Source organism: Microdochium trichocladiopsis, assembly GCF_020744255.1.
Source record: "Microdochium trichocladiopsis strain MPI-CAGE-CH-0230 chromosome Unknown B0I36scaffold_9, whole genome shotgun sequence".
NCBI classification, from domain to species: domain Eukaryota; kingdom Fungi; phylum Ascomycota; class Sordariomycetes; order Xylariales; family Microdochiaceae; genus Microdochium; species Microdochium trichocladiopsis.
Window position 1 is genome coordinate 1,136,875 of NW_025763552.1, and position 13,886 is coordinate 1,150,760.

General features: G+C 53.8%; 3 protein-coding genes across 3 annotated transcripts; 1 reads left to right on the forward strand and 2 right to left on the reverse strand.

Moving 5' to 3' along the window:
* Nucleotides 1-8,399: 8,399 nt before the first annotated feature.
* B0I36DRAFT_366635 (uncharacterized protein) lies at nucleotides 8,400-9,094 on the forward strand (the record flags this gene model as incomplete). The annotated part of the gene is made up of 2 exons (XM_046159332.1): nucleotides 8,400-8,595; nucleotides 8,703-9,094. The coding sequence occupies 2 exons, from the start codon at nucleotides 8,400-8,402 to the stop codon at nucleotides 9,092-9,094; spliced, it is 588 nt and encodes a 195-aa protein (XP_046008259.1).
* An 891-nt stretch (nucleotides 9,095-9,985) lies between these two features.
* B0I36DRAFT_251114 (uncharacterized protein) lies at nucleotides 9,986-10,591 on the reverse strand (the record flags this gene model as incomplete). Its single annotated transcript, XM_046150592.1, has 1 exon — nucleotides 9,986-10,591. A coding segment is annotated over one exon (606 nt), but the record flags the coding sequence as incomplete, so codon positions are not given.
* A 1,241-nt stretch (nucleotides 10,592-11,832) lies between these two features.
* B0I36DRAFT_331943 (uncharacterized protein) lies at nucleotides 11,833-12,610 on the reverse strand. Its single transcript, XM_046155041.1, has 2 exons — nucleotides 12,449-12,610; nucleotides 11,833-12,382 (listed from the first exon to the last, which is right to left on the reverse strand). Exon 2 carries the CDS (start codon nucleotides 12,329-12,331, stop codon nucleotides 12,101-12,103), a length of 231 nt encoding a protein of 76 aa, XP_046008261.1. The 5' UTR covers nucleotides 12,332-12,382; nucleotides 12,449-12,610; the 3' UTR covers nucleotides 11,833-12,100.
* Between the last annotated feature and the right edge of the window lie 1,276 nt (nucleotides 12,611-13,886).

The following is a 13,886-nucleotide window of genomic DNA, read 5'->3' on the forward strand; positions in this document are numbered from 1 at the left end:
ATTACCTAAGCCACCATGATGAGTCATCCAGGACAGGACCACGCCAAGACCATGGAACTGTGCCAAGAACTGTGGGACTGCGCAGTCCCAGTAGGAACTGCGCAGTGCGCCGGTAGAACTGACAGTTCCAAGGCACGGCAACACAGTTCACGATGAAGGACAAAGGATATATAGAGCCAGAAGGATTTCCTTGTAGACAGTCATTACCTTTGTACTTCAGCGATCAATCTAAGTATCACCCTCACCCTTCACTTGACCTAGTCACTCAATTGATCCGAGTGTGATATCTCGCAAGAGACACGAACGACAACCCCCTCGAGAACACGAGAAGCACGGAGTCAGTATTGCATGAGGTCGCTACCTACCTTATCCAGAACATAAACCCCACCGCGCCGATCAGACGGTTGACCCCGGAGATCGGATCGTGACATTTTGATCGCTCTTGTTCGGGTAAGTACACCCCGAGCAATACTGACAACAGGTACCACAGTTACAGGTCATGAACAACAACCTAGCACATACCTAACAAAGCACCGCTAACCCATCGCAGGACAGAACACCTGTGGGAGCGCGCTGCAAGGAGTGTGCATAACCAGCAGTCTATCTTGGACGTTGCTATCGACACCAGCTCAGGAAGGAAGTAGGAGAGATCTGCCAACTCTACCATAACCTCCGATATATCAACCACGACGACGTTTGTTCCGGACGGTCCTTTACCCACTGGAACGAGGAAGAGTACCTCCAGAGCGCCAGCAACGCCAGAAAGAGATAAACCATGTCGAACATGTCAACCAACTCCGCAGGACGGGCCGTCACTCCAACCCACGGCCGGACCCTGGAGGACGAACTAGGCGAAGTTAGCCAGCCCGGACTCTCAACTGAGGAAGAACTGGCCAGACTCCAAGAATGGGCCAACGGCGCAATCGAACACACCAAGAAGCAGGACAAGGCCATCCTGGCCCTCAACCGAACCACCGAGGAGTACAAGGGCATGGTCGCCGAGCTCCGGAACCAGGTCCAAGCGCTCCTAGGAGCGGCCAGCATCATCGCGACCCCCAGCGGGGGGAGCGTTCGTTTCAACACCCCCGCTAAGTTCGACGGAACCCCTGGGAAACTCAAGGGATTCCTGGTACAGCTCAAAGCCTATCAACGACAATACATCAACCAGTTCCAAACCGAGCAAGACCGAATCATACACGCTGCCGGTTTCATGGAAGGAAAAGCACTACGATGGTTCGAGCCACACCTCGCCCAAGCACTGGAGAACGACCTAGAAGACATGGAAGGAGAAACGAGGAAGATCTTCGAGTCCTTCGACAACTTTGAGGAGGCCCTGGAATCTCTGTTCCAGGACCCCGACGAGAAGAGACGAGCCGAACGGGAACTCGAGAAGCTCAGGCAGAACAAATCAGCTGCGGAGTATGCTACCGATTTTCGACGCATCATCGCGCAGCTCGACATGACCGAAGAAAGCAAGATCTCGAGCTTCTATCGCGGGCTCAAGGAAGAAGTCAAGGACAAGATGGCGGAATACTTGGAGCCACCAACTAAATTCCTCGAATACTGCGAACTCGCCATCAAACACGACACGCGCCTATACGAGCGACGCGCCGAAAGACACTATGGCAACACCACGAAAATACAGCATCAACCCAGACAGCCGATGTAGAAAACGTTCAAAAGGACCTTTAGGTAGTAGACCACTGCAACGGGCACCCATGCGGGACCCATGGACATCGGGAAGGCGACCCCGAGAGACAACAAGAAGTTGTGCTACAACTGTGGAAAAGAAGGGCACTTTTCAAGGAAGTGTACAGAGCCTAAGAAACCATTCAAACCGGTACCAACCCAAGCAATCAGAGCATGCTATGTGGCAGAAGAAAGCGAACCAAACGAAGGGACGCCGCCACTTAGTGAGGCAACGACACCTGAGACGCCCAGGACGCCCACTATATCGGCAACGACGCCGCAAGACGTTGGGGAAATGGACTCGAGCAACCAGAGTAACAACGCACCCGACGATGACGTAGAGCCATTTGTGTTGGCTTACGCACGCAGCGAAGAATACGACTCCCCAGAGATAATGGAGACCCAGTACGACGAGCCAGAAAGCAGCGAGCCTAACGACTCCGACAAAGAAAACCAGCCGCCGGGAGACGACGAGATCCCCCGAGGAATCCACGATACGGGATACGAGGTAGAGACCTTCGGCTGGGACAACGCGCCGGCCGCTATGCGAGAGCTAGCGCGGACCAACCGCCGAAGAAACAACGGCGAACACGGTCAGATGTGGGACGCACGGGCAGCCGACCTCTCGGCCCCGGAGGGGACCACCACCGGGATGTTCAGAGATACCGATGCACTCGCTAACTGGCGGAATAGGGTGCATAACGCATGGGTAACGACTGAGGGAACTCATGACCCCCTGGAGTCGAGACCCGGAACCCCGGGAAGCTGCGAAGACACCCAGCTGGACGAGAACTGGGAGAACGAAGAAGGCAGCGACATCGACGGCTACGAAACCGGGATTCGGTTTCAAGGCAAGCCACTCAAGGAAAAAGATGACCCTTTCGACTGGGCCATCGCAGCAAGAAGGTACCAGACACAACTCGCATACCCCGGAGACCACCGGTATATGCTAAGCTGGGAACCAATGCACGCCACCATTCTATGGGTATACTGCTACAACGATGGATGTTATCACCACTTCGGAGACAAAGTACGCCACCAAATATTCCCGCGCCGGCAGGAGGGGACGCCAGTCCCACACCCCCTGCCAGGAAACGTTCTACGGGAGTGGCAGCCAACCTTCGTCGACGGAGCATACGAACTAGCAGACACGTATGAATACCCCAAAGAATGCGTGTTAGGAGGAAGAGGCAGAAAGCGCTGCATCGCAAACAACTGCCTCATACACGTACAACGAAAAATCGAAATCCTGCAGCTCGCCGAAACCACGCGGAACCTCAATGAGATCTGCGACGACATTCGGCAGGAGCCGGACTTCGTGGAAGTCTATCAAGGGCTCAAGGACCGAGTCGCGGAACCAGGGACGATCGCGCGGGACTACCTCGACGAGCTCAGCGACCACCTCAACGAAGTCATGGCGTTCATCGATCAGAATGGGCTAGTTCCAGGATTCAGCCGAGCAGAAATCCGCGGAGCCGGGATCATGATCCGCGACGCGGCCGAACGACCTACTGGGCTAAGCGCCTACGATCGACGGAAGACGCTATGGAAAGATATCGAGGAAGCATGGAAGGAGGGGCTACTGGACAGAGGTTACACTGCGACCACCATCCAGGCGGAAAAAGACCGACGGCGGGCGAAGGAGGCTCGTCCCCGCCGATCCTAACTCTTGCGTCCTCCTATCCATACCACGGGAAATGGAGCCCGACAATCAACATCGCCGTCAACGGGATTCCATGTACAGCACTCATCGACAGCGGGTCCAACAGGACCTATGTTAACGCACAATGGGTAAACAAGTGGGAAATCCCTTATAAAGACAAGGAAAGACCCTACATACTCGTTAACATCGAAGGAGCATACGTGCTCTACGACAACGGATGGATACGGCGGGAAACCCTACCGCTACAAGTCGAGTTTCCCGGACACCAAGAAACCATCACCTTCGATATAGCCGACATTGGACGAAACCAAGTTATCTTGGGAAGCAATTGGCTACGGAGCAGCAACCTAACAATCGTATGGGAAGACAACATTCAACTCCACTGGTAACCTACGATACACAGCATCCGGGAAGCCATTGTTATGGACGTACTAGAAGGGGTACCTAGCGACTACCATGACTACATCGACGTCTTCGGATTTAAGAACGACCGAGGGCTGCTACCACATTCAAAGTGGGACCACGAGATCAACCTCAAGGAAGGTAAGGAGCCTAATTTCATGAGAACCTATAAACTCAACCCCGCAGAAAGCGAGACCCTTAAGCAGTATGTTAAGGATATGCTGAGGAAACAATTTATCCGGCCATCTTAATCACCTGCCGGGTTCCCCATCCTATTCGTACTAAAGAAGGACGGGAAGAAGCGACTCTGCGTGGATTATAGGAAACTTAACGAGGACACCATTAAAAACCGTTACCCACTACCCTTGATCTCAACACTTAGGGACCGACTGTTTAAAGCTAAGGTCTTCACCAGCCTCGATATGCCGGACGCTTATAACTTTATCCGAATTAAGGAGGGTTACGAGTGGAAAACAGCGTTCCGTTCGGAGGCCGGGCACTACGAGTACCTTGTTATGCCTTTCGGACTTACGAACGTACCCGCAACTTTCCAAACAATGATGAACGAAATCCTCCGAGAATTTATCGACATCTTCGTTGTCGTCTACCTCGACGACATCCTCATCTACTCCGAAAACTACGAAGACCATGTCCAACACGTACGAAAGGTACTCGACAAGTTCCGCGAACTACAGCTCCTCGTCAACCCCAAGAAGAGCAAGTTCAACCAAGAGAAAATCGACTTCGTCGGATACACCATCACCCCTGGACAAGTGCATATGCAGACCAGTAAGACCGATGTACTACGTAACTGGGAGATCCCTACGACAGTCACGGAGGTGCGCAGCTTCCTGGGATTTACCAACTACTATCGAATCTTCGTCGAACACTATAGTGGCCACGCGAAACCATTGAACGATCTCACCAAGAAGGATCAACCCTTCCAGTGGACCAAGGAACAACAAGAAGCATTCGACAAACTTACCTAGATCATCCTCAGTTACCCTATCCTGTGGATGCCAAACCCGGAACTCCCCTTTGAGGTGGAATGCGACGCTTCAAAGTACGCGATGGGAGCATAGCTAGGACAACGAGACGAGAAGGGACGACTGCACCCCGTCGCCTTCCTATCCAAAACATTCTCCGGACCAGAGCTTAACTACATAGTTGGAGAAAAAGAACTACTCGCAATCGTCACCGCACTCCGAGAGTGGAGGGCCTACCTACTGGGGTCCCCGTACCAGATCCAGGTCTGGTCGGACTACCACAACCTGAAGGACTTTACCACTACGAAGGACCTCACTATGAGCGAGAGACTCTCACGATGGTACGAAAAACTAGCGCAGTACGACTTTGTCATCCACTACCGCAAAGGTTCCAACAACGCTAGGGCGGACGCCCTTAGCAGATACCCCAAATACGAAGGAACGACAAACAACAGCTACCTAATCCTAAGACAGCACGAGGACGGCACGCTGCGAATCGCCGCGGTACTTAGCGTCGACAACTGGAACAAGGATCTCCAACAACTTGTGGTATACGCAACCCTCCACGATAAAAACGATATTAAGAAAACCCACGCGGAAGACCCGCGATACGACACCTCGAGAATCGACAAGGGAGTACTTAAGTATAGAGGAAAAAGGTGGATACCACCTACCGTTCGGAACGAACTTATCCGAGCCGTCTACGAACACCCGCTCAGTGGACACTAGGGGGTCTATAAGACTATCTAGCGGATGCGCAAGCAGTTCGACTTCCAGGGACTTAAAGAAGCCGTCCAGAAGGTCGTTAACAACTGCGTTATGTGCGCAAAAGCCAAGGCATCACGACACAAACCGTACGGAGAACTCATGACTATCGCACCACCCGATAGAGCGTGGAAGGCAATCTCCATGGACTTCATCGTCAAGCTACCTAAGTCCAAGGATCCCGCCTACCAAACCGCCTACGACAGCATCCTGGTAGTTACCGACAGACTTATAAAATACGCACTGTTCGTGCCATGCAAAGAAGCAATGATAACCAAGCAGCTCGCTTGGATAGTTAAGAGAGAAGTCATCGTACACCACGGACTTCCAGAAAGCCTCGTGATAGACAGAGACAAGCTCTTCACGTTACACTTCTGGAAGGATTTGATGAAGCAGCTAGGGATTAAGTATAACATGTCTACAGCGTTCTACCCTTAGACGGACGGACAAATAGAACGCATGAACCAAAACATCGAGACATACCTACGTATCTTCATTAACCAGAAACAAAACGACTGGGTCGAGCATCTACCCATAGCCCAGATCGCATATAACACCTCGGCGAACCAAGATATGGGAATGAGCCCATTCTTCGCTAACAAAGGGTACGAACCCATAGAACCTTTAGCTCTCGCAGACTTACAAGTGCCGGAAGCATTCGTCGAAGCATAGAACCTTACGAAACTCCAAGAAAAGCTTCGGGCCATACTTAGGAACCCTAAAGACAAGCAGAAGGCACAATACGACAAGCACAGGCTGAAGGGACTAGCCTATAAGGAGGGGGATAAAGTTTATTTGCTCCGCAAAAACATTAAAACCAAACGCCCGAGTAACAAACTGGACTTTAAAAAGATCGGACCATTCGCCGTCAAAAAGGTACTGGGACCACTTAATTGTGAGCTCTCACTACCAAAGACCATGCGGATATACCCGGTCTTCCACACCTCCCTCTTCGAGCTAGCACTAGCCGACGCTGAGCTCGAAACATAACTCGAGGTCGAACCTGACCAAGAATACGAAGTCGAGAAGATCCTAGACGACTGCGTCAGCGAAGATACTAGGGAGTACCTTATCAAATGGAAAGACTACGACGACTCGGAAAACACTTGGGAACCTAGGGAGAACCTTACGAACTGCAAGGAACTCCTTCGCGAATGGGAAAACCGACTATAGAGCTTCCAAGAACAGCTGTGGAACTGGACGCGACGGGAGTACCAAGGACAAATGGCGATCAAGACCGCCACTATCCAAAGGGAGTTCACCCCACTCGATCTTCCCAAGGCATATCGCTACATCAAGATAAAGAACGAGGGAGACACCCACCAAACTAGCCCCTACTGGTTTCCCCAGGGAGAGCCTGATCCCCTGGACCAGGAACGGGCAGCGTATCCGACGGAACAACATCGGGAGAAGTCGGGAACACCGAACTCCAGTCGATCACGTCAGGGACCCCTAGGGCCAGAAGATCGCCCACCGCCTGGCCCTCCTCACGCTCGACCTCCTCCAACTCGTCCAGTGAGGACAAACCGCGGGAAACCAAGTCAAGGCCTTTCGATTTCAGGACGGACCGCTGCTTGCGCAGTCGCGTCAGACGAGCTATCGCTTCGTTCAGCGCTTGATGAGCCGCAGACAGGTCCGCCTCGGCCTCCTTTTCCCGAGCTTTCAGACGATCGTCCTCGGCGATCACACGATTCAGGGTCGGCGCTACCCAAATTCCGTCGCACGGCACGTTGGCGCGCAGACAGCCCACGCATCGCGAGCTTTTCGCGGACGCAGCACGGCATGTCTGACGGAGACGGTGACAACGGGAACACGGCATGATGTCGATGCCAAACTTCTCAGAAGCCAGGGCGAGGGAGGAGCGTTCTTGGACGACTTGTCGCGATTGACGCTTGTTGACGCGACCGGGAGACATGGTTAGCCATGAGGAAGAAAAGGGAGACGCACGACCAGCGGGGATGGTCTCACCTATATGTGGCGCTGAGGACAGCGACTAGGGAGGAGGGGAATGATGTGACGACCCGACCAACAGGTCGCAAGATCGGGCCAGGGACAAGGGCAGGTCATGCACGCGGGTCCAAGAAACATTACCTAAGCCACCATGATGAGTCATCCAGGACAGGACCACGCCAAGACCATGGAACTGTGCCAAGAACTGTGGGACTGCGCAGTCCCAGTAGGAACTGCGCAGTGCGCCGGTAGAACTGACAGTTCCAAGGCACGGCAACACAGTTCACGATGAAGGACAAAGGATATATAGAGCCAGAAGGATTTCCTTGTAGACAGTCATTACCTTTGTACTTCAGCGATCAATCTAAGTATCACCCTCACCCTTCACTTGACCTAGTCACTCAATTGATCCGAGTGTGATATCTCGCAAGAGACACGAACGACAACCCCCTCGAGAACACGAGAAGCACGGAGTCAGTATTGCATGAGGTCGCTACCTACCTTATCCAGAACATAAACCCCACCGCGCCGATCAGACGGTTGACCCCGGAGATCGGATCGTGACACCGAGGAACGAACTTGGACGCGCTTAGTCTAATCTGCTATTATAATCCGCGAGCTTTGGAAATGCTTAATTATTGAGGCTGACTAAACTGTGCTTCTGCGACGGCGAAAATCCGATCCTGAGAATAGGGAGAAATGGCGGTTGCAGAACTTGGAAGACCTCGCGGCGTCTTTCCGTTCGAGCCTCCTAGCGCTAGCGGGCACATACATCAAGCCGATCCTCGTTATTGCGCATAGTTTAGGTGGCCTGGTTATCAAGCAGGTATGGGCTTCGACCCGAGTGACCGTGCCTCTCTTCCGCATTTGCTAACGTTTCGCGTTTAGCATGGATATTCAATAGTCCCTCCCTGCGACCCACCCCCGTTCGCCAAGTCGCAATGATGAGTGACGACAAAGACCGGTCACTTCTACAGCTTAGCCGGCACTATCGCGCGTCCATCATCTCGCAGCTTGTCGACATAGGTCGCGAGTGCAAGAGCATGTTAAGTTTCGCTCCTTCATCAGCAGCCTCCAGTGTCTCCAGCCCAAAGGCTCGGAGCTACGCCGTCGTTCGATCAACACCTTCCGCCAGCGGCGGTACGTCGCGCTGTCCTACACATGGGCTCCTTCGAAGTACGAAAACCCGGAATGCGGGCGGTACCCCGTCGAAAACTGGGAGGATGAATACTCCCAACCCTCAACAGTCCGGAACTGCGTTCTCGACCGCATCCTCCGCTATAGGCGCCACACCGACATCCGCTTCCTTTGGATCGATGCCCACAGTATCCGTCAAGACACATGCGGGGTCGACGATTGCGACCGTTACCCCCGCTGCGTCGAGAAACGCGACGCCATACAAGCCATGGACCTCGTCTATCAGCTCAGCAAGCACCCTGTGGCATTGCTAGGCCGGCCGCTGCAACGCGGATCCGAGTTGCACCTCCTCACTCAAATCCTTTCGGGGGACCTTGTCGACGGCGATCGCGAGTTTCGGTTTTCACCAAGGACTAATGTTAAAGTGGCGAGGAAAGCACTGCTGCTGGCCTTCCACACCAGAACTCGAGAGTTTCGCTTTAGACCAGCAACTTGCCTCTAGATTACATAGCATCGTGACTATTGCGGCGCTTGTGAGTGTCGACACCATTGTGGCCTTCATGCTTATCGTAGATATCCTGGCAATCGTGAGGATATGTCGCCTTTTAGCGCTGCAATCTCTACACCAAGTCAAGGGTTGGTAGGAATGCCCAGGCTAGTGCAAGCTTTGATTATTACGTACTGATTAAGCTGTCCCGCGCGCAGCCCTCAAAACAATGGACCGGCTCTCTAAGACAAAACACGGAACCCGCTTCTCCGCTCGGGCGTTCTTAAAAGGTCCGTGCTCAGACTCATGCCCAGCGCAACGAGTGACACTTCATCCAAAGCCTTGTGAGCTTCACATCAAGAGGCTTGGTTGCCGTTCGAGGATTCTACTACCGTTAGACCGATCCAACACGATGAGTTCGTCCTCATCTCACGTACGGTGGACACCGTACCAAGGTTTTCGAACAGAAAGAAGTACTCATCCCAAGGGCTAAGCAGGCTCCTGGTCCATCAAAAAGGGAACGCCGTCGACGTTCCTCAAAGTCGTCAGATGTGGAGGATCCGGGGGATACCCAAACAAGTCGATAGATGGACACTGGCTGCCTCGGCCTTGCACAGGCAGGAATCCTAGGAACAAAGTCGTAAGCACAAGTAGTACGTAGGCAGGATATGGAAAAGAACAGGGCACTAACAAGTCTTCAGAAAGCTAAGGGCTCATATGTCTCTCGCGTTTCTGCAGCCAGGTGCTCGAGCCTCTGCATAGCAGCAACCATGATCGGATCCAGCTTGTTACCGATAAAATCCTGCTGTCGTACGGCGCTGAGAAGCCTGATGCCTTGTAGTGTCCTACACCTCGATAGCTGCACATAGAGGCTGGTAAAGTTGCATTTGGAAGCTTGCCCATTGATCACACGGTTTCCTCGCAGTTCAAGGAGTACTTCCATAAACGTCTTGCCTTGGGCCTTGTAGTCGGTGAGCACAAAGGCCTGGACAACTGGCAACCCCCGGCGCGTGCCCAGTCTACGACTGCCTCCATGTTGAGATTCCACCGGTTGCGGTTAAGCGGTGTTATGACTCGTAATCCATCACGGAAGGTGATCTGGGAGCGGTCCACTAGCTTTGTGTTGAGTAGGTCAAGATCTTGCTGTGTCTGGACGCCGTCCCGTACTCTTTCCAGAAGAGCGAGGAGCTGGGGATCGCCTCGAGCCCGGACCTGCTCTTCGAGAAGCACGACAGTCTTAAACACTAGCCACAGGCTGTAGCCGCGGTGGTGAGCAATTATTGAGGCCGCCGCCGACATCATGGCGGGGTTCCCAATCTTGTTCATGCGGAGGCTCGTCTCTCGCACCGGCGCAAACTGGTAGAAATCCCCCATTAGGAGGACAACAGGAATACCGCCAAAGGGCTCGTCTGGGCATTCTCGGAGCGACTGGAGGTGGCAGCTGATGTTGTACAGAGTGGCTCCGCCGAGCATGCTGACCTCGTCGATCACGAGGACCAGCTTCTGCTTCCACGTCCATTTCTTCGCCTCCGAGAACAGTGGAAGCTGTTGGTTAGACGAGCGGCGTGCATCTAGGCCGCACGCGGAGTGGACTGTGGTTCCGCCGATCTGGGCGGCCGCGCTGCCTGATGTGCCGGTAATCTGGAGAAGGTGTAGCTAACCTCTCGCTGTAAACACCTGCCTCAAGGCGTCGATGATTCTGGATTTTCCCGTCCCGCCCGGGCCGCCGGTATATTGAAGGTGTTGGCCAGCCGAGTCGGGATTGGCAGCGTATTTGTCCAAGAATCTGCACACAAGCTGCAAGGCCATATTCTGTAGTTCATTGAGCATGTACTCGGAGGCGGCAAGACGGCCTAGTTCAATTAAACCTACCGCGGGGTTGGTATCAATAAGTATCTGAGGGCCCCGCATGGCTGAGTCGGGACGTCGAAGCGGAATAGGAATCTCTGCATCGTAGTGACGAGCAAGCATGTCGTCCACGTCTGCGTTACCTGCTGGGTGTTCGGCGCCGAGACTGGTCTCCATGTCATCGAGCATTCGGAGGTGCAGCATTTCCTGCACCTTTGCCAAGGCCTGAACATCTCCCGAGAACGTGGGGTATTGATACAAGGCACTATTCTGGCTCCGGCGGATCTGTTGATAGAAGTCTTCATGGCGTTGAACAAACGGCTGGGCTTCTTCGACTAGGTTCTCCTGGCACAAGTCTTGGATCAGGCTCCCTAAGATTGGAGAGCCCTTTGTAGCATCCGAGTCTCGAACTGCGCTTCGGAGAGTCCGGAGCACTGCCGTATAGCTTTGGCGATGCTCAGCCAATGTTGCAGGTTCTTCGCTGCGGTCGCCTTCGTCAATGGGAAACTCTACGTCAACGGTATCGTCTCCTTCTGACCGGCTTGCCCAGAGCTGTGCATCTTTGCGTGCATCCTCGGCCGACTTACTAAGAAGGGAGATGTTTAAGATATAGTGTTTGAGACGGGGGCGGAGAGAAGCTTCATGGTTGGACCAGATGTCGCTGATATCGCCGTCTGTCTTCGAGATGAAGTCTTCCCAAGGCACGAATAAGGCCAGATGAAGGACAGAATTACTACACACGGTCAGCGCGCTGGCCCGGACTAGAGTGGGGGCTTTAGAGCGTACCGTTTAAAGTAAACTGGATGCTCGTCCAAATGGTCGCTGCTAATATACCCCTGAAAGATCGGTACGGCGTATTCGTGAGGCCGACGAAGCTTTTGGGTCCAGTTGATATTCTACGGATGGCCCCTCAAGAGCTATGTGGGTCTCGTCCTCGGCTCTGTCACCACGACGCACCAGTTTAATCATAGACATGTAATCGTAGAGACAAACATCTCTCAGAATCGGCCCTCTATAGGCATATGCATCCAAGTACAGCAGCGTCCGACCGCCTTCCCTAAGTTGTACCGTCTCATCAGGCTCCTCCGCGTCTGTTTGTACGCCGGCCTGGCAACGAAGGTGCGCCCATCGCCGGAAGATTGTCCAGTAGAGTGCCGTGAGGTCGATGAACAACTAGTGCGGCACGTTGGTAAAGTCTGTGTGATAGCCGAGCAAGTGGTAGCAGACCTCCACGGCCGAGAGCCGTCTCTCGGAAAAGATCCGGTTTGCCGCCCTCATCAAAAACTGACGGCTCTTGTTCAGTACCTCCGGCCGCTGACCGTCATGACTGGCGGTGTCCGAAACCTGATGCCTCAGCACAGCGGCCCCACGGAGCTGCTCGAGCACCTGAACGCACCCGTTCATAACTTTTTCCTTCCCCGCAGTAGACAAAAGGTGCTTAACGGGTGTGTTTAACTGCTTGCTTCAAGGTCAGCATTACAGGTACTAATGAGGAGAAAAATGGATCAATTGTGGACTTACTGTCTGCGACGTGCCAAAGTGACATACACTACCTTGAGGAGTCCGGGGTCGAGGCGAAGAGAAAATATGAGGTAAAACAGGCGGGAGAGGAATAAGGGGATGAGTGCGAGCCACGTCCAGAGTGTGGCCTCTTCCAAACGTGCCGGGTTCAAAGGGAGTGGGTGCCGGCCAACGGCGCTTTGCTGGCCTCGGCCGCAATGCACTGGGAACTCTGATGGTCGCCGCTATCCAGCCTACGGAGCTGGCGCGAAAACTGACTACCGTGCGGGAGGTGTTGCGGCAGACTGTCGGGCCCGCGGCCTGCGGCCTCATGGTCGCTGGTGGCGGGCAGGAGGCGTAGGCGGCGGAGGAACCAAAAAATTTGCGCTTTGGTTTTAGGCAAGCACGCCGCGATGAAGCCGATAAGCAGTTGGAGGGCGCACAGTAGGTCATAAAGTGGGGTACTTAGGGGTTTATAAATTTGGCCGTGCATGTAGGTGTTGAGAAACCAGGCCAGATATATAATTTCGACGGCACTGGCGCCCAGGCCGGCCGTCATTAGGAACGTAATGGCCAGCTTGTCGGCCCATAGACGGATTGCGTAGATTAAGGTTAGGGGTAACAGTGAAAGGACCAGGTTACAGACCAAATTGCACCCTGGATGGCAACCCGAAGGGGGGTGGTCAGCGCTTTTGATTTGAAATTGCCAGGCGGCATGTAAACAAGCGGCAAGGAGGGGAACAGTACAGTGATAGGTCCGGGCCCACGTCAATAGTGCTTGCGTGGTCATGCAAACAGCGTCCGCGGTAGGTATCCACAGGGCCGAAAACGGAATGCAAATGGTGAATTGTATGGCGGTAAGGGCAAGGAGCCAGACAACGTTGACGGCAATGACGGACCACAGCGTCCACCGCCACCAACGCCATTGCTGACGCAGCGGGAGCAGCATTAAACCAATCGAAATCCGGGTTATGTTAAGTGCCCACATCCAGAGAATGCCCATGGCCCACAGGAGCGGGGAATCGAAAATGGGACCCTCCGAGACAAACACCTCCATACCCAAACCACGCAAATAAAGCACGATCTCGATAGAAAAAAGAACGATGATTAAGACCAAGGCGACAGCTGCCGTAGTATCGTCCCACCCCCATCCCCGCGAAGACCGTCGCGCCACGTGGAACCGGATAGCGGAAACGACGAAGGCCGTGGCTAAGAGCACCGAGGCGGGCACCCAGAAGACTGGGAAGTAGGTGCGATCGATCATAGCGGGGGCAGAAGTAGGGACCGGGAAAGTTGTAAAGCCGAAGACGTTTTAACTTCAGTTGTGGGCATAGAAGCAAGAGCAAGCAAGCTTGAGAGCAGGCCCGGGAAATCGGGTTGGCCTCCTCTTTTAAGGTCCGGCGCAAAGGCCGCTAGGTAGGGCGAAGGAAACGGGACGGGTGAGCGACATGAAAGGGAC